Raw genomic sequence first — 25,603 nt, 5'->3', positions numbered from 1 at the left:
GCCAATGTCATGCTTGGTCATGCTGAGAGTAATGTTTTATGATCTCAGTTATTATGAAATCTGTCGTTTTTCTCACTGATACAAAAGTGAAGTATAATCCTCTCCTTCCTCTCCAATAATAAATTCCTATATAACATCTCCTATTAAATCTCACTTATTTTCTGAGATCACAAATGCAAACAGCTGTTTTAAATCATATGAGATGTGAAATGATCCAGCAAAAAATTGACTAAAGCCATCACATCGACAAGTTTTATTACCACCGATCACACAAATCCCTTCTTTTGAGCTTGGAAATAAAATCCGACCTTAGTCAGCATTTATACCTTACTGTGCACAAAGTCCTATGAAAATCGATTCCTGTATCATCAACAACCTACCCCGGAGATTAAAGTTAATTATAATCAGTTAAATCTTATTCTAGGTAATAAAATAATTTTCCCTAATTAAACATTACTCAACAGGGATGTGACCAATGCTCTTTGAGGCAGGTTGCTCATGCCATTGGTAAGTGTTTACTTTAAACTGACTTGGTAGAGGATGGTGCCAAGATATGGTTTCAATAATGCAAAATAAGGCACACTTATTATGGAGATAGACAGTTCGTAGAATCAGAAAAAACAAGGTATTGTGTGCGGTCAGACTAAAAGGATACACAATAAGGATTTTTTATTCACTCACAGGGGATGATGTAGCTGACTGGGCCATCATTTATTGCCCGTCCGTCGATGGCCCTGAGAAGGTGGTGATGAGCTGCCTCTTCAAGTGCTGCAGTCCATGTGCTGTAGATAGACCCCAATGCCCATGGGGAGGGAATTCCAGGATTTTGACTTAGCAACACTGAAGGAATGGGGATATATTTCCAAGTCAGGATGGTGACGTACTTGGAGGGGAGCTTGCAAGTGGAGGTGTTCCCATGAATCTGCTGCCTTCTCCCTTTTAGATGGAAATGGTCAGGGGGAGGGGTGAGCGGTGGGCATTTGGAAGGTGCTTTCTGAGGATCTTTGGTGAATTTCTGCTGTGCATCTTGTTGACAGTACGCACTGCTGCTACTGAGCACTGGTGGTGGACGGAACAGATGTTGTAAGTGTGGTGCCAATCTAGTAGACTCTTTTGTCCTGGATAGAATCTGGAGGTTTGTTGCACTCATCCAAGCAAGTAGGGAATATTTCATTACATTCCTGACTTGTTTCATGTAGACAGCGAGTCACTTGCCACAATATTCCTAACCTCTGACCTGGTCTTGTCGTGACTGTAATTTTGTGGTTAGTCCAGTTAAGTTTCAAGACAATGGTGAGCATCAGGATGTTGTTGTGGGGCATTCAGTGATGGTAATGCCATTGAATGTCAAAGGGTGTTTGGTTGCTGTTGCTTATTGGAGATGCTCTTGCTCTTGTGTAGCGTGAATTTTATTTGCAACTTTTCAGCCTGAGCCTAGATATTGCCCAAGTTTTGTTGAATTTGGACATGGACTGTTGCAAATAGTGATGAACATTGTGCAATCAGTGAATATCCCTACTTCTGACCTTATAATGGAGGGAAAAACATTGTTGACGCAGTTGAAATAGTTGGGTATAGGAAGTGTGAATGTGGTGCATGTATGTGAATGCACAAAGCATGATGAATAAAGTTGGTGAACTCGAGTTATCCATACTGTTCTGGCAATAATACAGACCTGGCTCAAAAGGGCAGGTCTGTGTTTCCAAGTGGGCAGCTCGCCAAGGCTTATGTACAGCACCGTGCAAACCTGCAACACCAACCACCAGGAAAGACAGCGATGCAGTTGAAGCATGTCACCACCTGGCTTGGAATCCTATCACTATTCCGTTATTGCTGCTGAGTCAAAATCCTGGACATCCCTTCTTAGCAGCACCTTATGTGTTTACCCCTCACTACCTGCAGCAAATCAAGAAGGCAGCTTATCATCACCACCTTCACAAAGGGAATTAGGAATGGAGAATAAATGTTGACCTAGCCAGTGAAGCAAAGGAAAGAGAGGTGAGAATATTGATTGAGGATACTATCACAGGGCTGTAGGAGAGGAGGTCCTTGAGAGGACAACCACAGAATAAGTACAATTAAAGTCAGTGCTCAAAACACATGGGCTTTGTGGGCAAATCTGCCCCTAAAAGTCTACTTTCTCCTGCAAAGTCCACTCAGAGGAGTAACCAGAGAAAATTCACCCCTGGTGATACATAGATAAGCTGCAGAGCTGGGCTGAGAGGCGGCAAATGGAGTTTAATGCAGACAAGTGTGAGGTGATGCACTTTGGTAGGAGTAACCGGAAGGCAAAGTACAGGGCAAATGGTAAGATTCTTAGCAGTGTAGATGAGCAGAGAGATCTCGGTGTCCATGTACACAGATCCTTGAAAGTTGCCGCCCAGGTTGACAGGCCTGTTAAGAAGGCATACAGTGTTTTAGCTTTTATTAATAGAGGGATCGAGTTCCGGAACCAAGAGGTTGTGGTGAAGCTGTACAAAACTCTGGTGCGGCCGCACTTGGAGTATTGATGTGGAAGCTTTGGAAAGGGTGCAGAGGAGATTTACTAGGATGTTGCCTGGTATGGAGGGGAGGTCTTAACGAGGAAAGGCTGAGGGACTTGAGGCTGTTTTCATTAGAGAGAAGAAGGTTGAGAGGTGACTTAATTGAAACATATAAAATAATCAGAGGGTTAGATAGGGTGGATAGGGAGAGCCTTTTTCCTAGGACGGTGACGGCGAGCACAAGGGGGCATAGCTTTAAACTGAGGGGTGAAAGATATAGGACAGACGTCAGAGGTAGTTTCTTTACTCAGAGAGTAGTAAGGGAATGGAAAGCTTTGCCTGCAACGGTAGTAGATTTGCCAACTTTAGGTACATTTAAGTCATCATTGGACAAGCATATGGATGTACATGGAATAGTGTAGGTTAGATGGGCTTGAGATCGGTATGACAGGTCGGCACAACATCGAGGGCCGAAGGGCCTGTACTGTGCTGTAATGTTCTATGTCTATGGTATTAGAATAGAAGGAACTCCTCTTTCAAGCATAGTCTGGATTGCTCCAACGCTTGCAACAAATGCTTAGAGTAGTGGCGAGCAGGATTATATATGCTGGCAGTGAAGGAGTCACAGGGGGAAATATCCACAGGGTTCCAGGAGCAAGAAGAATTGTTGGGGTGGATTCTGAGAGTCAGCAGACATTTTACTGAGGCAAGCCATCTTTTGGCAGAGGTGGCTGCCTGCCTTAGGAAAATGAGGAAGGTGCAAAGGATTGGGCAGTGGGTCTGAAGAGGACTGGGAGGCCACAAGGCAGATGTCAAGAGACAGGGAAGCAAGGAGATTGCAAAGTGGGTGAAAAGAGGAGATGTAGTTGCAATAAGAAAGAAAATGAAGCTACAAGGGATATGAGTAAGTCAGCGAGACTACAAGGGTGGAGACCAGAGAATAGTTTCACACCTGTCAACAAAAGAATATTCAGCTAATGGGGAGACAGGATAACCATAAATCAATGAGGTAATGAAATATTTGCAAATGAATGTGGTATCTAGAATAACACTGTGCAATGTTCAGAAGCTGTTGTTGGGGAAACATGTAGAAGTTCTATGGTAATGAACACTGCATGTTGACTGCTAAAATTAGATCTGAGATTGAGACCTGTGATGCATTAAAAAGTTAGTTACATAAGCCAGCCTTGTGAACCTCACCAATCTAAAATTGTGATCAGAGATAATGGGAACTGCAGATGCTGGAGAGTCCAAGATAACAAAGTGTGAAGCTAGATGAACACAGCAGGGCAAGCAGCAACTCAGGAGCACAAAACCCTGAGATGCTGCTTGGCCTGCTGCTTGGCATCCAGTTTCACACTTTGTTATCTCACCAATCTAAAAGCTGTGTTTAAGGTGAAGGTTTTTGTGTGTAGAAGAGCATGAGAGTTATTTTGGGGAAAAAAAACTTTTGGTTCTAACTTATGTCTGCTGGTTGTGCCAGATTTAACACTGCGGTATCTATTGAATTTACATTTCTTGAGCATGCCTGCGGCTTTAACTTAATGTAGCATTGATCACTATTAAAATTAACTAATTCTCCTAATTCTGCTTCTGTGTAAGTCCAATTACCTCATACATAAATGAATACACAGAAGGTAATGTTACTATGTGACTGGAAAAAAGGCTCAGAACTATGTTCAAGAGAGTTTAATTGAGCAGCAGATTTCCAGTCCAATGAGGAAGGACACATAGCTGAAACAAAAACATATTGCTAGAGAAATTCAATAGTTCTGGCAGCATCTGTGGAGAGAAAGCAGAGTTAGCCTTTTGGGTTCAGTGTCCCTTCATCAGAACTCCTGATGTAAAATCAGTGGACCAAAATGTTGACTCTGCTTTCTCCCCACAGATGGTAAGTTTCTCCAGCAATTTCTGCTTTTTTTCCCCAGATTATCAGAATCCACAGCTCTTTGTTTTATTTTAGGCATAGCTGAATCTGGTTCTGGAGAATAAGAGGGATCAGGCAGATCAAGCATCAATAGCAGAAGATTTAGGGCAGACTAATCATAGAATTGTATTGTACAGTTTAGCAAAGCAAAGGAGAAGGAAAGAGGACGAGGAACAATCCACAGGAAGAATACCTAATTAGGGGAGGGTCAATTTCAGTGTGGTGGGAATCAATTTATTCATTGTAAATCTGAGTAAAAGATTGGCTGACAGAGAATTGTGGTGCAATGAGCTGTTTTAAACAAGGAGATAACTTGGGTACAGTCAAGGTACATTCCCACTAGAGGGAAAGGCAGGGTAAGCAATACCTAGAAAGAGAAAGAGAATAAGATAAAAGTCAAAAAGTTGTGTAAGACAAATGTCAGGTTAAAAATACAAATAAGAATCAGATTGAAAATAGAAAATTCAGAATGGAGATTAGGAAGGAAATAAGAGAATTGGAAGAGCAAACAGCAATATGAAAACAGGTTGACAGCAAATACTAAAAGAAAATAGAAAAGACTTCTGCAGAAATATAAACTTTTAAAGTGTGTGAAGGCAGGAAGAATAAGAATCCAAAAAATAGATGAAAAGGAGACATTGTAGAATTTAAAGTTATAACTCAACAGAATCCAAGGATACTGAGAGAAATAAAGGTGGAAATTGTGGAGGTATTGTCAATAATACTTCACTCCTCCTTAACTATGGTGATGATATCAAAGAGCTGGAGAACTGCAAATGTTATACTCATATTTAGAAAAGGCTTTATAGATAAATCCTGAAATTACAGGCCACACAGTTTAACGTCAGAGCTAATTTGAGACGAAACTTATAGTCAATTGTAAAGTTTAGACAAAGTAAACAAAGCCCGAATGGAAAGTGTTTAATGAACTTGATAGATTTGTTTGATGAAGTAATAGAATTGGTAAAGGTAATGTCGCTGTTGTCATCAAAATGGTTTCCCAGAAGATTTTTGATATATCATAGAACCTCACAGTGTGGAAACAGGCTATTTGGCTCAACAAGTCCACACTGGCCCTCTGAAGAGTATCTCACTCAGACACATCCCCACAAACTTGCATTTCCCATAACTAATATACGTAATTTACACATCCCTGAACACTACAGGCAATAAATTTAGCATGGCCAATCCACCTAATTTACACATTTTTGAACGGTGGGAGGAATCTGGTGCCAGCAGTGGGAACCTGATGGAAAACATGTAAACTCCACACAGACATTTAACAGAGGGCAGAATCGAATCCAGGTCCCTGGCACTGTGAGGCAGCAATGCTAACTACTGAGCCACGGTGCTGCCTGATTGAAGTGCCACACAAACTGGATTCCCAGTAAAAATGATGCTCATGCAATAAATGATACTGCCAATATTGAAATGAAGTAGGCTATGACACAAAACAAAGCGATGATTTGGATGGCAGCAAGGTGAGTTTTTCCATGAGTTGTTATAGGTTCCACTGCTTTCCTTGATATATATTTGTGACACAGATTACAGCGTCCAGGGTACAGTTTCATAATCTATACCTAACTAACAGAATGTAAACTGTGAAGAAACATTCCAAAAAGATACAGCCAGGCTGGTGAAATGGGTAGACACATATCAGATGAAACTTCATGAGCAGAAAAGTGAATTGATTATTTTCTCGTAGCTAGAATGGGGAAAGTTGCAGAAACAGAGTGACGTGAAATTATGTGCCTAAATCATTGAAGGTTATAGCACAGTTTGGGAACGTGATTAACAAAACAATCAGGAGACTAAGCTTTCAAACTGAGTCAGAAACTACAGAAGAAAGTAAGTTATAATGACCCTTTATAAAATACTGGTTCAGCTTTAACTGAAATAGTGCGTTTTACATTAGCCACTGTAATTATAGGAAGCTTGTGAAGACTCCAGAGAGATTCAGAGAAAACTAATAAGGCTTGTCCCAGAGTTCAGGGATATCAGTTAAGGTAGATTGGACAATGGTGCTCATTTCCCTTTGGGAAAGTTGTGAGGAGGTTTGATGAAAGTGCTAAAAATCATAAGTGAGCCAGACAAAGTAGCTGGAAAGAAACTGTTCCTATTTTAAGGGCTGAGAACCAGAAGACACTGATTTCAGATGACAGGCAAAAGAACTAATATGACATGTAGTGAATAATCATATTCTGTTAATATACTGCCTGAAAAGAGGGTGAAGGCAGATTCAATCCTAGGTTTCAAAGAGAATTGGATAAGCATCTGAAAATTAAACCTTGCATAGCTTCATAGCATGGATGGGCAGGTGGAGCTAGCGAAACGGCTCTTGCACAGACTCAAAAAAATGCTTAATTGCTTATGACTGTTACTCAGCAAATCTCAAAGAATTCCTTCTATAAATCATTTTCAGAGAAGGTAATTTGTTCTTTACCCTGTCAGGAATTACCCGATTACATGCTGTAACATCAGTATTTATGTGGCTTCTCCAAATATTCCAGGGAATAACAGTGCTGGAATGCCTTGTGAACTCTGCAATCTAGATTTGGTTTTTGTAACTTCCTTTAGGTGTTATAACTAATAATTATGTATATTTTTGGTCTGTATTACCTGTGTAAATTTCCTTTCTTAGTTGTAACCTATCCCCAGAATAATACATTTCTAAATGACCCATTGGGATTCAAAAAAACAACATCAATTAAAATGATTAACTAAAATGAAATTAAGTGTCGTGCATCTCTTCCTTAATTAATCTACGTACTGAGAGAATAGGGTTAGAGAGAAGCACCCTTCGCAAAATACACCAAGAAAACCTTTGCTCATGGGGGTCAAGGAATTGTGTTCCTCTCATAAAAGGCAACTGAAGTTGTATGCTTAAAATATAATTGGAATTATGTGTGCCACAGGAAACTACTAGTTTGATAAACAGATTGATATCACAATATTGAAAAAACATTTTAAAGCAAAATAGGTATATTGTATTAATTAACTTCACAATAGAGTGTAGCCTTTGTATGTTAATACTTTCCAGATATGTTGACAAAAAGGACAATTCAATTATAGAAACTGGCCATTCAACTGAACTGACCAAGCACCGAAACTCCAAACCAACTGCCTCTACCTTTCAATCCAATCAGCATATCCTTCCAAAATTCAATAAAAAAATCAAAATATACTTATTACCAAGGGAAGGAAGCAGTAAATGAAACACCCAAAGTAACAAGGGAAAATTGGAAGGATATTGTTGAATCAGCCGAAACATGTGTCCATTGTTCTTAGGGTTACCTACTTATATACAGAAAGCACACCCTGTTTATTCAGCCTTCTTCCTATTCATCTGTGCAGACATGAAGCCAATAGTTAATCCCACTTATTCTGACAGTAATAGATGAACAATTGCTTATTTTAAACAGCAAGATGTATAAGTCACATCTTCCATTAACTGGTAATGTGAAAGGTCTACCTCAGAACTTTGTAAATTCATGTTAAGTGATTGCACAAGGAAACATTACCTCCTCCACAAGAAGCTGAGCATTCAGAGCGAACAATGGCCCAAGTGTAATTATGTTTTGGAGCTGTTTTATTCTCAGTCGATGATTTTGGCAAGGAATATTCCCATCCAATCCCTGGATTTTTGCCCTGAAGTAGTATCTGGATAAATAAAATAAAGTTTGGAAACAATGTTTTCATCACTTCATCTTCTATCATGTTAAAAATGATCCCTGTAAAGTTGAATCAAACAAATGACCTTATTAAACAGTCGCCAAACTAACTTTTTCCATCTATCAATGTTGTGCAGTTTGTCTCAAAGCAGCAGTTCTTTATTACAATAAAGCATATCTGAAGGCAGCAAACTACAACAAAGCCTTTACCAATATCAGTTAACACAGTACTTTTATAACTCAGTAAAAGTGTTTAATTTTTGTTTTCTAAAAAGTAGCAAGAAATTCTACACGTTTCAGTTTGTGTTCTAAAAGAATCCTTCTTGTTATACTAACTAAAGATGATCGGATTAATGTGAACTTTCCCTGTACCCGTATTTCAAGGCTAAAAGGAAACCTAAACTAAACTTTAAAGCAGTTCCATTCCTTTTATTCCATTCCACTAAGGACTTCTTTTAATTAGAAGTGTGTCAGGCCTCAATTGGTAAGGTGTTAGAAGTTTAGTGCTTAGCGCACCATTCAAAGCAGCAGCGCCCCTTTCAAGAGAACTGGAAGTGTATTTGTTACTTTTATAATTTAAATAATAACCATAAATAACCATATATAATATGGTTTAACCTAAGACAGTTGCTACTCTGGCCATCCTGTATTCCATAAGGTCATGTCTCAGCTGCGGAATCACAGGGAAGAAACAGGTCAGAACTTCACCTGAAAACTACTAGGGATCATATCATCTCAGTAGAGATTAAAACATACAACATCAGGCATGTATTTATTATAGTAGTTCTCTTACCTGATGTGAAGCTTCTCTCTGTTTCAGCAGCTCACAGAACTTGGATATTTTAAACAAATGTCCATTTTAGTATGAAGACAGTGATTTGTTTTTTTTTAACTTTTTTTGATGAATTTAGCTCATTTGTAACAATAATCTTAGCGATGGGAGAGAGATGGTGGAATGACTTCTCCCCTTTTCCTCACCTCTTGACTGCCCACAACAAAAATGTTGAGACGGAATGTTTTTAAAACTTTTGGTTGCTGTCATTTTTGGCAACGAAAAGGAAGCAAGCTTTCAGTTAAACTCAGGAGGAAAAGTAATGTTTATTCACACAACACAGAATGATGTAAATGCAACACACTCAATCACCTGCGCAGAGGGAGACACACAAACACACAGGCACACGATAAATTCCAGAGACAAAGCAAACATTAAGGCTATCAGCAGAAATGCAATAAGTAAATCATATGGTCAAGCTTCAAGTTAAGATGCATGTCTGGATGGGTTCTCTTTCCTGTCTTTTTGGATGAATGGATTCTGGAGAGCTGCTGGGTTTCTAAATGAAGTTATGGCCAACCTTCTGAAGAGTCAAAGTTATTCCTTTTCTTGCACTATCTGGGTTTACTGGTTGCTCATGCAGGGTTCCATTCGCCTTCCTGGAGCAATATCCCTCCTGTCCTGTTGGTTTCCGGACTGACATGTTTCTGGCTGATTTTTGGAAGAATAAAATTTGTTATCTGCAGTTAGTCTTGAACATGTCACCACATGTTCAATACTTCTATTGTTCACGCTAACGATTCAAAGTTAGAAGATGAATGGTGACTGTGCAACACTGCTTGTGGTAAACTTGTTTCTCTTCAGCATTCTTTGTAGACTATCAAATCACAGAGTCTGGAGGTGGGGGTCTACACTCATTATTTTGACTTATACCCAGACAATGGGGTTGTAAATTCAATTTACCAGTGGTTTCATTTTTTGAATGTTTTTTCAAGTGTTGACTTCCACCCAGGACATTTATATTTAAATGACTTTCCAGAAGAGTGTTCAGACATGAGTTAGGTAATTCCATCGCTGTGTAGGAATCACAGAAGGTCACTTGGCCTTTGGCAGCCACCTTCAGTATGTATAGTCTGCTTTTCAAACTAATTTTTGAAGAATCCAGATTGAATTGACTCTATATCTTGAAAGTAAGGAGTATGATATCCTTATTAGACATGACAGAAAACATTTGAGTTCCTGTTGATGCGCCATTGCCTTGTATTTCTTATTGTATGAGACACCGACTATTCAACATTGGGTCTCCAGCCTAAGGTCTGTGAATTTTCTCAAGTTTAGAAGTTTCACATTTTTTTGAAAAGCAGTCTTAGAGGCACAACTCACATGATGTGTAATAAATAAAAGAAATTCAGGAAATACTTAAAATCTGACAATATCTACCGAGTAAAAAAGACAAAATACTTCATTCACAAAGTCTCTTTCGCAATTGCTAGACATTCACTTGTAGCTTGCATTCCATTAAACAACACCAAAATAATGTCACTGTTTGAACGTAGAAAATACCACAGCAATATTCACTATCCATCAAATGAGGCAGTCCATATACAGCAAAATCTGGATGACATCCAGGCTGGGGTTGGTGGGTGCCATGTAAATGTGCAACATACAATTGCCAAGCAATAACCACCTCCAACAAGAGAATACAGTCTTCCCCCTTGACAGTCAATGATATTATCATTGCCGATTCTCCCACTATCAACAACTTAGATGCTACTACTGACTAGAAGCTCTACTGGATCAGCAACATAAATACTTTGACTATAACTACAAGTCAGAGTCTGGAATTACCTCCTGACTGGCCAAAGCTTGCCCGCCATTTACAAGGCACAAACATGATGCGAGCATGAAGTATTTTCCACTTGATTTGTATTAGTACGGGTTCAACAACATTGAGGAAACTTGACATCATTCACAACAAACAAAAAGCCAGGTTGATCACTGATCACCTTCAGAACTCATTCTCTCTACCATTGAAACACAGTGACAGCAATGTGTACCATTTACAAGATGTACTGCTGCAAAACCAAGGCTCCTTCAATAGCAGCTACCAAATCTGCAATCTCTGTCACTAAAAAGGGCAAGGACAGAAGACACATATGAACACTACCAATTGCAAGTCCCCATCCAGGCCTACACCATCCTGGCTTGAAACTGAATCACTGTTGCTTCATTGTCACTGATCACCACCTTTTCAAGGGAAATTAGGCATGTGGCTGGCATGGCCAGTGGCATTCACATCCGTATCACCCATAGAATAAAGAAATAACAAGCTGTCACTATAAGTTCCCACAATGACTCTGTGATTGTGACTAGATAATCTGTTTTTCTGATAGTAATTGAGGGATAAATATTGGCTCAGATACTGAGGATAAGTCCCTGTACTTCTTTAGAATAGTACCAGGGTATCTTTATCTCTACCCAAAAGGAGAGACTGAATATGTGTTTAAGGTGTTGTCTAACGACTCCATCTCTGTTAGTACAACACTTCCTCTGTATTGTGCTGGAGTGTCAGACTTGATTTTTATGTTCAAAACCTAGAGAGAAGCTTGAACTCACAATCTTCTCACTCTGAGCCTACAGTATTACTCATCGAGTCACTTGTCGACATTAGGTCAATTGCCTCTTGTCACAATGTTAACTGTTTCCCGCTTCACAGATGTTGTCTCATCTACTACTAATATTTCAAACACTGTCTTGTTTTTTTACGTGCCCAACACCTTTCATGGTTTACTTTTGTTGCAAAATGACAACATTCCCTTTGATTAAAATTGATGTGAATTTACACACACATTTCACGGACCTCATTTTCTCAGAGTGCGTGTGATTATAAAAACGTTCAATTAGTTTTACACCTCACTGAAACAGCTGTTGTTTTGGTAGACGAATGATGAACGACAATGATTTAATGTGACAAGATGTCTATGGTTTACAATTTCTTTTCTTTGACTCACGATTTAAACCTATATGAATTTCTACTAGCATAGTTTGATGCATCTTCAACTGTAGTCTGAAGATCTTTGGCTCAGGCATTTGCAACAGCAGGCTCTTTAATGGATTAGGTTTGCAATACGGAAGAATGATGTTCTCTGTTCATAATTCTAGGGAACTGTACACACTTTGAAGGAATTAGTAAATCGGGACACATGTAAAGTGCCATGATGACAGCTGAATTAATCCATATTCTGCTGGCTACTCAATTTCTTTTTGTATGCCAACAACTGAATAAACTATGGTAAATAATAGGGATAATGGCACTATCAAACAAGTTATCTCTGCCATGCAGCACATCTTGAAATGCTAGGGAACTTGGGGGAATAAAATATAATGTCTTGAGAAGTGTCCATATTACTGAAGAGGAAATGCTGGAGGTTTTAAACACATAAAGGTAGATAAATCCCTGGGACTTGATCAGGTATTTCCCAGAACTTTGTGGGAGGCTAGGAAAGTGATTGCTGGGTGCCTTGCTGAGATATTTGTATCACTGACAGCCACAGGTGAGGTGCTAGAAGACTGGAGGTTGGCTAATGTTCCAATTATTTAAGAAAGGCTATAAGGAAAAGTCAGTGAACTAGAGACTGCTGAGCCTTACATTAGCGGTGGTTAAGTTGTTGGAAGGGATTCTGAGGGTCAGGATTTAAATGCATTTGGAAAGGCATGAGCTGATTAGGGGTTGTCGACATGGCTTTGTGCATGGGAAATTGTGTCTCATTAACTTGATTGATTTTCTTGAAGAAGTAACGAAAAAGTTTGATGAAGGCAGAGTGATGGATGTGACCTATATGGACTTCATTAAGGCATTCAACAAGGTTCCGCATGGTAGACTGGTTAGCAAGGTTGGATCACAGGGAAAACAGGGAAAACTAGCCAAATGGATACAGAACTGGCTCAAAGGTAGGAGACAGAGGATACTAGTTGTGGTTTGCTTTTCGGACTGGAGGCCTGTGACCAGTGGCGTGCCACAAGGATCAGTGCTGCGTCCACTGCTTTTTGTCATTTATGTAAATGATTTGAATGTGAACTCAGGAGGTATGATTACTAAGTTTGCAGGTGACACCAAAATTGGCGGTGTAGTGGACAGTGAAGAAGGTTACCTCAGATTACAACAGGACCTTGATCAAATGGGTTAATGGGGGCAGAAGATGGAGTTTAATGTAGATAAATATGAGGTGCTGCATTTTAGAAAGGCAAATCAGGATTGCACCTTCTGCCAGTCACAGTGCGCTAATCGTGAGTTGCTTTCCAGTATATGATACATTCTGGCTGGCTCCAACACCCAGTTTCACACATATCTCCAAGAAGCAAGTGCTTGTGAAAAGATACGTTGGCACTGTCCCTAAACATTTTGATGGCAACAGGATCGGCATTCCTGTTATTTAAGTGAAAAAAATTAAAGCTGTTTTTTGCCTGGATTCCAGCAAACCCTTTAAGGACTGGTAGGCAGGCTACTGGTTAACTACTACAAGTAAGTGCCGGTTGGCAGCAGTAAGTTAGCCTGTTAAAACAGAGGGACATGGATGTGCAGTGAGGAGAGAAATGGAGCTGTTCAGTTAGAGTCAGGGGAGAGCAGTGAGGAGTTGGGAGTGATGAAGAGAATGTTAGAGCACTTAAGTTCTTGGAGTGGCAGCCAGCACCCACTGGAAGGTACAGTTTGAGGATAGCCTCAACAGAACTTCAGGCCTTAACATGAGTGCCCTCAACTACATCCCATTGCATGTTACCTGGATCCATTTCAGCACAACCCAAGCCTGGCAGGAATTTGAAAAGGTCATCTGACAGCAGAGAACCAATAAGACCAACAAGACAAATGGACCCCTGCTGAAAGATGGCAGAGAAACACATTTGGCACAAATACATGACCACACATCCCTCATTTGGGGGGAGAGCATGCCAGAAGATCTGAGAAACTATTAGTGAAACTATCTTCAAAACTGAAGAGAAGACTGAGAAGACTCCTACAAGTAGGTGAAGAGTCCCTCCCGAAGTTACCAAGCTGGTTTCATGTCTTCCTATCAAATCGAAGAAAAATGCAGAAACCAGCAGCAGCATTGTCTTCTTTGACCTCATAAAACATCATATTCTATTAATTTGGGTTGTGGAACATGCTCCTCAAAATAGCTTCCTGCAGAAATTTCTCTTCATCAAATTTGCTGCAGGACGACACGCCAGATATGTTCCACACCAATGTATGTGCAAACAGGTATCAAGCAAAACTGAGTCATCGCATTAACACTCTTGTCCGCTTTCCTTTTAACTAAACACTCCAGCGCATATCCATGAAGCTTTTTGCTGGAGTGAAGCTTCTTAATAGGAATCTGCTCAACTGAGTTCCAGTCCAGAACTAAGACCATTCACAAGGAGAATTGCAGTATGTAGATGCTGCTTATATGTTTACACACTCAAAGGCTGAGCTCCAAACTATTGCTAATGCATTCACAGGGGCGTATGAGAAAATGGGCTGAAGGCTAAGCATCTGGAAGACCAAGATCTTCTCTGATAAGTGATAATGGGAACTGCAGACGCTAGAGAATCCAAGATAATAAAATGTGAGGCTGGATGAACACAGCAGGCCCAGCAGCATCTCAGGAGCACAAAAGCAGACGTTTCGGGCCTAGACCCTTCATCAGAGAGGGGGATGCGGTGAGGGTTCTGGAATAAATAGAGAGAGGGGGGAGGCGGACCGAAGATGGAGAGAAAAGAAGATAGGTGGAGAGGAGAGTATAGCTAGGGAGGTAGGGAGGGGATAGGTCAGTCCAGGGAAGACGGGCAGGTCAAGGAGGTGGGATGAGGTTAGTAGGTAGGAGATGGAGGTGTGGCTTGGGGTGAGAGGAAGGGATGGGTGAGAGGAAGAACAGGTTAGGGAGGCAGAGACAGGCTGGACTGGTTTTGGGATGCAGTGGGTGGAGGGTAAGAGCTGGGCTGGTTGTGTGGTGCAGTGGGGGGAGGGGACGAACTGGGCTTGTTTTGGAGTGCGGTGGGGGAAGGGGAGATTTTGAAGCTGGTGAAGTCCACATCGATACTGTTGGATACCGTCGTGAACCATTTCCACTCCCCCTCCCATTCTTTAGATGACATGTCCAACATGGGCCTCCTGCAGTGCCACAATGATGCCACCCAAAGGTTGCAGGAACAGCAACTCATATTCCACTTGGGAACCCTGCAGCCCAACGGTCTCCCGGGTGATGGAGCAGTGTTTGGCCATCAAAGATCTCAAAACCAACATTAAACTCAAAGTCTATAGGGCAGCAGTGTTACATGCCCTTCTGTGTGCTTTGGAAAAATGCACAGAACATACCTTAAATCCCCCGCAATGAGGCATTGATTACAGTCAGTCTCTTACGCTGGGTGGGTCACATCATCCTCATGCCTGATACAGGCATGGCAAAAAATCTTCTCTATTATGGGCTTTGTTATGGTAAGTGGTTATCACAAGGGCACAGGAAACATTTCAAGGATGTCCTCAAAGCACCCTGAAAGAACACAACATTCCCACTGACTCATCAGAATGTGGAACCTGAGATAACCTAAGGTGAAGGATCATCAGCAAAGCGGCCAACCATTTCAAACAACTTCAACAGAGCCAGGTGGATGCTACATGCAGACAGCAGAAGCAGTGTGCAAAAATCCAAACATCACACCTAACCATCTGATCTACCCTCACCCTTCTCCACCACCTCACTTGTGGTAAGGGTTGTGGATCAAGTATTGAATTGTTTCGTCACCTCAAGACGCACACTTCAGAAAGGCATCACTGATCATGAGGGACTGCCTCGGAAAAAGGAAGAAGCGAGAGCAACTTGCTTGGTATAAGCTTTATCCGTCTGTCAGTGGGTGTTACACAGTGTCCAACAATTGGTTTATGACTGCAACCTTCGTAAAAAATGCAGGCTTCACACAGTTATCCCAGGTATTGCATCAACTTGCCTTTGGACATCAATAAGTGGCTAAACTAATCCCATTCCCACTGATTTCAATGTTGCCTTTCAGACTAACAGACAGCTCAATATATAAAGCAGCAATCTGAACAAAACTATCATGCCAGCAATAAATACACTTGGCTCTAATGTTCCATTTCTTTCCACAGATTTACTGTGGAGGCAATCCTTCATTGGACTTCTTTGTAAAAACCTTAGAAGTCTTGCTGCGATGTTTTACACACTGCTTTTCTCGGATTTTGCAGCTCCTCCACAAAATGTAAGATTAGGAGAACTTTTACAGAAGGCTACATTTTATTTTTACTGTGACATTTTAAAATTGGAAGTTGAAATGTGGATTTGGTATCTTAGGATCCCTAAAATATATCACACAATTATGGGTTGATGGTGACATTCGATGTTCCATCTTATGACAACAATCATACAAAATGTTGTTGGTGCCAAATTATCGTCATAACATAATAATCCCATGTGTCTCATAAACCCTTTTTCTAATGTGCCAGCTACTAAGCACATTATGGGTTTCATCAGAATATTGCATTATGACAGTTCTTGGCAGTTTACCATTACTTCCCATTCTCAGGAGACTTATATGCATGACATTTTTCCAATCAAATACAAAATTATCTTGATTATAATCTTCCAGTTCTATACCGAGTTAAGGTGTTCCAAATGCTATTACATTAAATCATACTTCAGTTACACCCATCCATCCTGAAGAAACTTATATTACTTGGTGCGCTAACGGCAAGAAAAGCATTTAAAAAGCAAAATTAGGTAATTCTCTTCTTTAAGCTGTGCACTTACAGAAGTATCAAATAAGATTTGAATCAAACAATTTATAACACTGCCTGTTCACTGCCTGTTCAGATTTGAGAAAATCCTCATGAACACATGACTCAAGTGGAACTGGGAGAAATATCTCAAGCTAGCAGAAGCATTGCGTCCTTTAACAATTTTCCCCTTTCCTGAGGTGGCGAGGATAATTGTGTGCATGATGACTTAATTGGGTAAGGGAAAATTATTGCAATTATGCGTTGCCTCCTGAGGTGGCGAGTTAAAAATCATGCCAAAGAAGGATGGTCAATAATGGACACATGCACCGTTCCTACTATCTCTGCATGGTGACTGGCATCGACTGTGGCCCTGAATTCTGGTTCCAGAAGTCACTGTCGTGCACAGCCCATAGAGTCAATGCACGGAAGAAATGAACATTAGAGGGAATGTTGGGCACATGGTCAGGCAACAATGATTGTGTGAGACGTAGACCCGTGTGATTAGAAAATCGGGTTTATTTGGTAAATTCTGGCATGTGTTTTCCAAGTTTAAGATTGAGGATCAGGCTCTGACTTAAGAGTTCACAAATTTCAAGGATGTCTGGTTGCCTTGTTAAACATGGAAGTGACCAGTACCGGCAGTTGACAGACAGGTGACTGCTTTGTGGAAACATACTTTATGTTTGCAAAAATGACCCTAGGCTTCCTGTTGTTTCCTACTTTTACACACCATGGTGTTCCCTGGCCAATATCTCTGTCTCAGGCCTGCTACAGCGCTACAGTGAGGCTCAGTGCAAGCTGAAAAAAACAGCATGTCATTTTCCACATGGGGATTTCTGCCAGGTGCACTAGTTTCCTCCTCCAGTCCAAAGATGTGCAGGTTAGATGGATTGGCCATGATAAATTGCCCGTAATTTGCAGGCTAGGTGGATTAGCCATGGGAAATGCAGGGTTATAGGGGAGGTTGGAGGGCTGAGGTTGGTATGCTCTTTGGAGGATTGGTGCTGATTTGATGGGTTCAATGGCCCCTTTCTGCACTGTAGGGGTTCTTCATATCATTCAATGACTCTGCAGCCTTCAGGACTCAATACTAAGTTCAATAATTTTAGAACCTGAACACCTTCTTCCATGTCCTTTATTCACTCTCACAGCCTAGGCCCTGTCATAACATAGGCTGCTTTTGACATAACCAACCCATTTTCACCTACTTGCAGTCCCTATTACCACCTTTTCATACTTCTGAGCACACTCTCCTTTGTCCTTTTGTCTCCCTAATTGTCATTCCCTCTCTCTTGGCTTCATCTGTGTCCATCTGCTCATTCCTTTTCCACCCTTCCCTCTAACCCCTTGTCTTTAGCATAAATACCACTTTTTCCTAGTTACTATCAGTTCTGAAGAAGGGTCACTGGACCCAAAACATTTATCCTGCTTTCCCTTCACAGATGCTACCAGACTAGCCGAGTTTTGTTAGCATTTTCTGTTTTGATCAGAATTACCAGTACTGGTATGGTTTATCAATAGTCGTAAGATTTATTAGGTCAACAGCAAATAAAATGAAGAAAACATCAGCAAAGTAAAGTGAAATGACTTTACATTGCTAATGTTAAAAGCAGCAGAGCATTGTGGTCATATGGAACACATATCCATGTAATACATGGACCATCATGGATCTTAATGCTGATCTAGATTAGATTAGTGTAGAGGGCTGTTGTAGGCTGCAGCGGGACATTGACAGGATGCAGAGATGGGCTGAGAGGTGGCAGATGGAGTTCAACCTGGATAAATGCGAGGTGATGCATTTTGGAAGGTCGAATTTGAAAGCTGAGTACAGGATTAAGGATAGGATTCTTGGCAGCGTGGAGGAACAGAGGGATCTTGGTGTGCAGATACATAGATCCCTTAAAATGGCCACCCAAGTGGACAGGGTTGTTAAGAAAGCATATGGTGTTTTGGCTTTCATTAACAGGGGGATTGAGTTTAAGAGTCGTGAGATCTTGTTGCAGCTCTATAAAACTTTGGTTAGACCGCACTTGGAATACTGCGTCCAGTTCTGGGCGCCCTATTATAGGAAAGATGTGGATGCTTTGGAGAGGGTTCAGAGGAGGTTTACCAGGATGCTGCCTGGACTGGAGGGCTTATCTTATGAAGAGAGGTTGACTGAGCTCGGTCTCTTTTCATTGGAGAAAAGGAGGAGGAGAGGGGACCTAATTGAGGTATACAAGATAATGAGAGGCATAGATAGAGTTGATAGCCAGAGACTATTTCCCAGGGCTGAAATGGCTAGCACGAGGGGTCATAGTTTTAAGCTGGTTGGTGGAAAGTATAGAGGGGATGTCAGAGGCAGGTTCTTTACGCAGAGAGTTGTGAGAGCATGGAATGCGTTGCCAGCAGCAGTTGTGGAAGCAAGGTCATTGGGGTCATTTAAGAGACTGCTGGACATGCATATGGTCACAGAAATTTGAGGGTGCATACATGAGGATCAATGGTCGGCACAACATTGTGGGCTGAAGGGCCTGTTCTGTGCTGTACTGTTCTATGTCTATGTTCTATTCCCTACAGTGTGGAAACAGGCCCTTTGGTCCAACAAGTCCACACCGCCCCTTGCAGCATCCCACGCAGTCCCACCCCCCTACAACCCACACACCCCTGACCACTACAGGCAATTCAGAATGGCCAATCCACCTAGCCTGCACGTCTTTGGACTGTGGGAGGAAACCAGAGCACCTGGAGGAAACCCACGCAGACACGGGGCGAAGGTGCAAACTCGACACAGACAGTTGCTCGAGGCTGGAATTGAACCCGGGTCCCTGGCACTGTGAGGTTGCAGTGCTAACCACTGAGTTGCCATGCCAGCCTAGAAGACTACGTATGCAGCAGAGTCTTCTGTTTTTGTTCCTGATTTATAGCATCTGTAGTTCTTTCGGTTTATACAGGTACTGCAAAGGTCAGCTCACTAATCAGTTTTGGATCCTGTGAGGGCATTGTAGTCAGAACCAAGGTCATTGACCTATAGGCAGCTCAGTTTTACAGGGTAAGAAGAAGGGAAAAGCAGTTGTACTTGTGGATTTGTTAATTCGGGAACAGACAGATATTTCCGTGGCTATAGATGTGGTCTATACCAGGGTTAAGGTTGTTACGGAACAACTGAAATTCCTTCTTATCACTTACATCCCGGTAGTTCTGAAGGTTATAGTCGTGCTTAATGTTTTTGAGTGTTTCAGGGATCAACTGGAGCACTCTATGGCATTTCAGTGCTCTCCTCATAACCACATCTGGGATATCAAAGATCCTATCTTCACCCAGAACCCACCTGTCATATTGTTTCTCTCTGATCGGGTCAGACATGAAGTGAGGGCATTACAATTCTCAGTCTTGACTGGCTTCTTGTAGGTGCAGCGTACAACCGGTTCCCAGAAGAAACACCCATTACAACTTTGTGAATGATGCATACTGATGTGCTTCATTATGATCAGTATGTTCATTTCAAAATATTAACTTTTTTTAAAACTGGATTTTCCCTCTAAGAGCAACCTGTCAACTACAAGCAATCTTTGTCAACAGAAAAGGATTCCACTTCCTCAAGGTTCAAATAATTTGTAACAACAATAGCCAAATATTGCAGGTCTACACTATGTATCCAATAATCTGCCTGGACTCATACATCATGGACCTCTTACTGCCTCTGGTACAGCGACCAGACAGTAAGTATCTGAGGAAGACATCACAGGAGACATTCTGAAATTCAATGAGCATTTTCAAAGGTAAATAGAAACTCCTTGACAACGGCACTTCTGGAGATTCAAATTGTTTTCCTGTCTCGCTAATAAACTGACAGGATGAGAGCCATCTGAGCTAATAGGGAGATATTAAGAATGTTAATATCCTTGAGAGAAGGCCAATGACTGCGTCTGGTTTCAGATCCAATGCCTGAAATGGGAGCATGCTGCAACAATTTTGGGATAGCAACAATTTTGAGTTTTGATCTATATAAAAGAGTCTATCTGTAAGCAAACATTTCGCTTACAGATCATGAGAGAAATGTCACAAAAAGTCACTGTTTCTCAATGTGGGAGACAGAGGAAGGAGTCCAGGCCTGTTGTACTTACCCAAGGTTATCGTGAGCAACAACCTGCTGCACTGAAACACTGAAACACAGGAGCTTTCACCATGTCCTAGGACCTGTTCTGCTCACTCCACCTGTGGAAGCAGTCTCCAATTATTCAGCTACAGAAGCCATCCCAACTGCTGAAATCTGACTAAGCTTTTAATTCCCCCACTATGGAAATAGAATCGTAAAGCAAGCAACAGGTATGCAATGATCTTACAGACTGATCTAAATTTTGTCTCTATAATCAACTTCTGTCCTTATCCACTTCAGGTCTTTCGTATCTGTATTTGTAGATAATAAGTTCACCACTTTTATTTTAATAACTGCAGTAGTACTTTTGTGATGAATTTGCTTTTGTCTTGCTTAAGCATAAAACCGAGTAGCTGAAATTTAAAACTGAAACACTCAAAAACAAGAGGCTTTTTAAGAAACTTGTATTAATTCTTAATTCTTGCCACTTTTAGGATTCTACTGATGTGGTCATGAGAATTGGTAGCAATTTATTTTGTTCATTTGTGGGATGTGGGTAGTCCTGGCTGGCAGCACTTATTGCCCATCGCTAGTTCCCCTTGAGAAGCTGGTGGTGAGCTGCCTTCTTGAACAGCTGAAGTCCTCCTGCTGTGGGTTGACCCACAATAACAATCATTCAGTAACTATATAATGAATATCAAGTCCAAATATCATTTCTGCCCACTCTAGATTCTAGACAGATTAGAATGAGAAGTCATCATTTTAGGTTCAGCAGTGGCAGATTTAAAGCAGAGATGAAGAGAAGTTACTTGTGGAATTCATTCCCCAAAGCGTAGCAGATTCTAGGATATTCAGTAAATTTGAGGAGGATATAAGGAGATTTTTCAGTTAGTGACAATTAAAGGGTTATAGGAAATGACCAGGGAAGTGGAGTTGGGACTGAGATGAAATTAGCCATGATCATAATAAATGGTGAAGCAGGCTGAAGAACTGCAGTGCTTACTCCTGTTCCTAGTTCTTAGTTTTTTACCTCTCATTTTCAATGATGATAGTCACATGTATCTCCTGCCACGGCAGATGGTGGAATTTGAATTCAATAAATAACTATAATTAAGAATCGAATGATGGCCATGAATCCATTGTCGATTGTCAGAAAAACCCATCTGGTTCAGTAATGTCCTTTAGGGAAGGAAACAATCATCTTTACCTGGTCTGGCCTATTTGTTACTCCAGATCCACAGCAATGTGGTTGACTCTTAACTGCCCTCTAAGCAATTGGGTTGGGCAACAAATGCTGCCTCGCTAGCGACATCCCCAACCCACGAATGAATAGTGAAAAAATCTTACAGTTGATAGGAGATGAAACAGAGGGCCATATATTTCTCAACTAGTGATTTCACTTCAGAAGACAAAATTGCAATCACTTATTGTGTCATTACAGTGCAACATTCACACAAAAAATGAGTCAGAAAGACTGATGCAACAGTGCATTGGTTGTTATCAATGCTTGAATGATGATGTTACCACATCAATAACTGTGGCTTGTTTTCCTGAAAGAATGCACCAACATACCTCTATTACTAATGTTTCATTCGTAGGGCCCATGGCAGAAAGGCTTTCCTGGCGATTGAAGGGCCTTTTATAATCAAATATTGTGCCAGAAAATCTGTGCCAACCAGGCCAATCCAATGTCCAGTGGCCATTGAGATAGTACTTTTGTTGCTGGTTTCTAACAGCAATGTAAGCGTTGGAGATATTTACTTCATATACACGAACGCTACGTGCTCCTGCAGGAATAACAACTACCGTGTAGTATTCTGTTGGAGAGAAATGAAAATTTGTTTCAGTTTATACACTCTTAGCATGCAAACACAAAACATTTTGGGCTCTATGTCAAAAGATACAAAATAAAGTAGCAAGATGTGTGGTCAGACTTAAACATATTCTTCCAGAGCAATATCGAACCAAAGAAGGTAGGTGGTATACATTGTGGCATGTCTGTCCTATTATGAATCTTGCTTGACGGGAATGCAAATTTGGGAAGGGGGTCGACCTGATAAATCCACACTGTTTTGGATTTCATAGAAATGAATTCCACTTGTTGAATAAATTGGGGCTGCCATGAAGTTGTGCCAAATATGAAGCAGAATATTCATGCGAAGAGAAGAAAATTTCTTGTATAGTCAGCCCAACTATATAAAATACTTATCATTCTAAATGTCTCTACAGTGTAGATGTAAAATTATGGCCTTTGGGCCATTTGAGGCCTGTCAATTGGCCTGACTTCCAGTCAAATTAACTTTATTGTGCTGAAATGTTTTTTACTCTCATTGAGTTTTCCTGTTAATTTTGTAGGCCTTATGGTTTGCAGATTATGTTATATGGGGTTCTTGCCAACCACGCAGCCAAATCCTAAATTAGAAGGCCTAGATATGTTGGTAATTATAAGTTAAGAATTAAGCAAATGAACGTGAGTACTGATTTAAATTTTATACGTTAATTGTCCAAAAAACTTATGAGGTACGAAACTTTGGATTCTACATCAGAAAGGCAACTACTTAAACGAGTAATAGACGAAAGACTCAATACATTACACAGATCAAACATACGGTTGACATAGTGCTGTTTGCTGTATTGACCCTTATAGATTTTACAGGTTGCGTTGTTTCCTTTGCAAACCCCACATGCATCAGGCACAGCATTAGAACCCAGTACACGGTCACATCCAACTGCCTGTGAGCAATGAAAAGAGATAAACGCACATCAATTAGGTATTATGCTATACAATTTACGTGATTTTGACTGAATGACTGAAAATGGCAGGGTGTCTCTGGTTCTGTACCTTATTGGGAACACAATTCACATATATCTATTTTAAAGTTGTTAGAAACCATTATAAGACTATATTCAATCAGAATTATTCCTCACAAAGGGCACCATTCTTATTCAACATATTACTCAGGGGCCTTAGTAACAGTGGAATGTCTCCTTTACTGCTGGAGCACTCTAATTGAGTAATCAATCTCCACTCAGTCTGAATCACTAATGGAGCAATTTGACAGTAAATGTTCCAGGAGGGTTTTGTAAGGCTACACTGGGCAACAAGAAGCTTACTTCTTTATTATCAGTGCGGTTTTGACTGTTTTATTTTAGGCAAACTGACTGGTTCAGGTAAACAACTCTATCAGTGCTTGAATATGGCAAATATTCTTGAATGAATGATTAATTTTAAAATAAATTGAACTAATGAAATTATAACATTCATGTGATTGCATCAGGAATAAACAGATTATCTTTCTGGGCAATAGGGATATAGAAAGTATTATATACAGCAGCTCCTTAGCATGGAAGGTGGACTTTTGACAAAATTCACATTGCTAAAAGGAAGGCTGCTAATTTCAACAAGGAAAGTTCGGAAGATTTATGGTTGGACTAGTATTACAGTACCCAATCAGGTATTGAGGGACATTAAAGAATCAATACAGCTCTGAAGGTGTAAGGCCTGAATTGGAATGAGAATAAACCTCTGCTGGACCAATGCCCTCCAGTTAGAGAGATCAGGGCCATTACTGCTGCTAGCTTACGTCTAAAGCTATTTTTAGCCAGACCGGTGATGAGCAGGATAGACAGGTGGGAAATGGAGCAACCTCTGTTGGAAATTACATGCAGTGATCGCATCAAGCATCGTTGGTGGTGGTCTGGGGGGTGGGAGGGGGCTGTTGTAAGAGGAGCCACTTGTTTGTTTGGCAAGCGCGGTGGCTGGCTTCGAGCTGGGGGTATTTGAGGATTGCAGTGTACAAGACTGGCCACCCTACATTGCTTCTTTTTCCTCTGCTATCCCAACTGAAATCAGGAGCGACCACAAAAAAAGTTCTTGCCAAAAGAAACAAAACAATTTCCAGTGGGATTTCAACAAATTAGTTGCAGGTTCCCCATAAGATAATAATTAAACAACACTTGCTGGATTATATACGTGCAGAAAAACAGCATTTTGTAATTCCATTTCTTAGTTAGGTAGTTACCTCTGGAAGGCTATTTCTGATTCGGCACGTTTTATGGAGACTGCAGATTTTTGCAATACACTGATATATGGTTTGAGTTAAGCATTTCATAATGAATTAGAATAATTTTTTGAAACAAGCGCAAATCATCTATTGATGTCAGTCTGGCCTTGGTATTTTATTAGGACTTGCTTGCTTCAGAATGAAGAATCATCCAGCGAAAACTCCACGTGGAACTGACTCCTGAGTAAAGTTCAGGATGTGCTCAGACAGAGCATTTGAATTGACCTCATGACCGTATCTAGACTTACAGAAACCTGTGTTTATGTCAACACAGGCTGGTGCTGACATCACGAGGGGTGTAGCTGGTATGTGCACCCAAATGCCAAAAAGGTTATAAATTCTAGAAACATTGGTTGAAAAAGAAATAAATTGAAGAGACCTTCATCCCTCAGAAAAGAAAAAAAAACAACTCTTCTTCGGCAGCATTTCTTTCTAAACAGGCTGTATTGCTCAGTACCTAAGTGACATCCCAGGCTAGATTCACAGGTAGGCTGTCATTTCGATGGCTGGAGAAATTGCTCTTAGAGTGTGAGGCTCCTCCAAACTATGAAGATGTGATTACTTCTACTGTTGGGGGTCCCTCCTCCTGCCTCGCTCAACTTAAAAAAATGAAGACATCAACATCCTGTTATGAGGGAATACGAACCGTCATTGTCAGTCCAAAGCCTAACTTCCAGTCCTTTGATACGCTCACATCACTATGATATCAAGAGTGCTCTCAATACTTGCTTGGGGCTGAGAAGAGGGTAGCGTTTGGATTCCTCAACCAGAAATGTCTTTAAAATAACGTGAATGGAGTTCTTGATGCAACAACCTAATTGACACACCTCTTATGTAGGA

General features: G+C 40.8%; 1 protein-coding gene across 1 annotated transcript in view; it reads right to left on the bottom strand.

Annotated features, from left to right (window-relative positions):
• LOC125460264 (A disintegrin and metalloproteinase with thrombospondin motifs 16-like) overlaps positions 1-25,603 on the bottom strand; it is a 233,485-nt gene that overhangs the window by 61,956 nt on the left and 145,926 nt on the right. The window contains exons 15-17 of the mRNA XM_048547520.2: positions 23,309-23,432; positions 22,272-22,516; positions 7,932-8,070 (exon numbers count right to left, since the gene is read on the bottom strand). Of these exons, the coding sequence (XP_048403477.2) occupies positions 7,932-8,070; positions 22,272-22,516; positions 23,309-23,432 (508 nt within the window). The remainder of the gene's footprint in view (positions 1-7,931; positions 8,071-22,271; positions 22,517-23,308; positions 23,433-25,603) is intronic.

Source organism: Stegostoma tigrinum, chromosome 2 (assembly GCF_030684315.1).
Source record: "Stegostoma tigrinum isolate sSteTig4 chromosome 2, sSteTig4.hap1, whole genome shotgun sequence".
NCBI classification, from domain to species: domain Eukaryota; kingdom Metazoa; phylum Chordata; class Chondrichthyes; order Orectolobiformes; family Stegostomatidae; genus Stegostoma; species Stegostoma tigrinum.
Note: the sequence above shows the minus strand (reverse complement) of the source record. Positions and strands in the feature narration are given on the sequence as shown.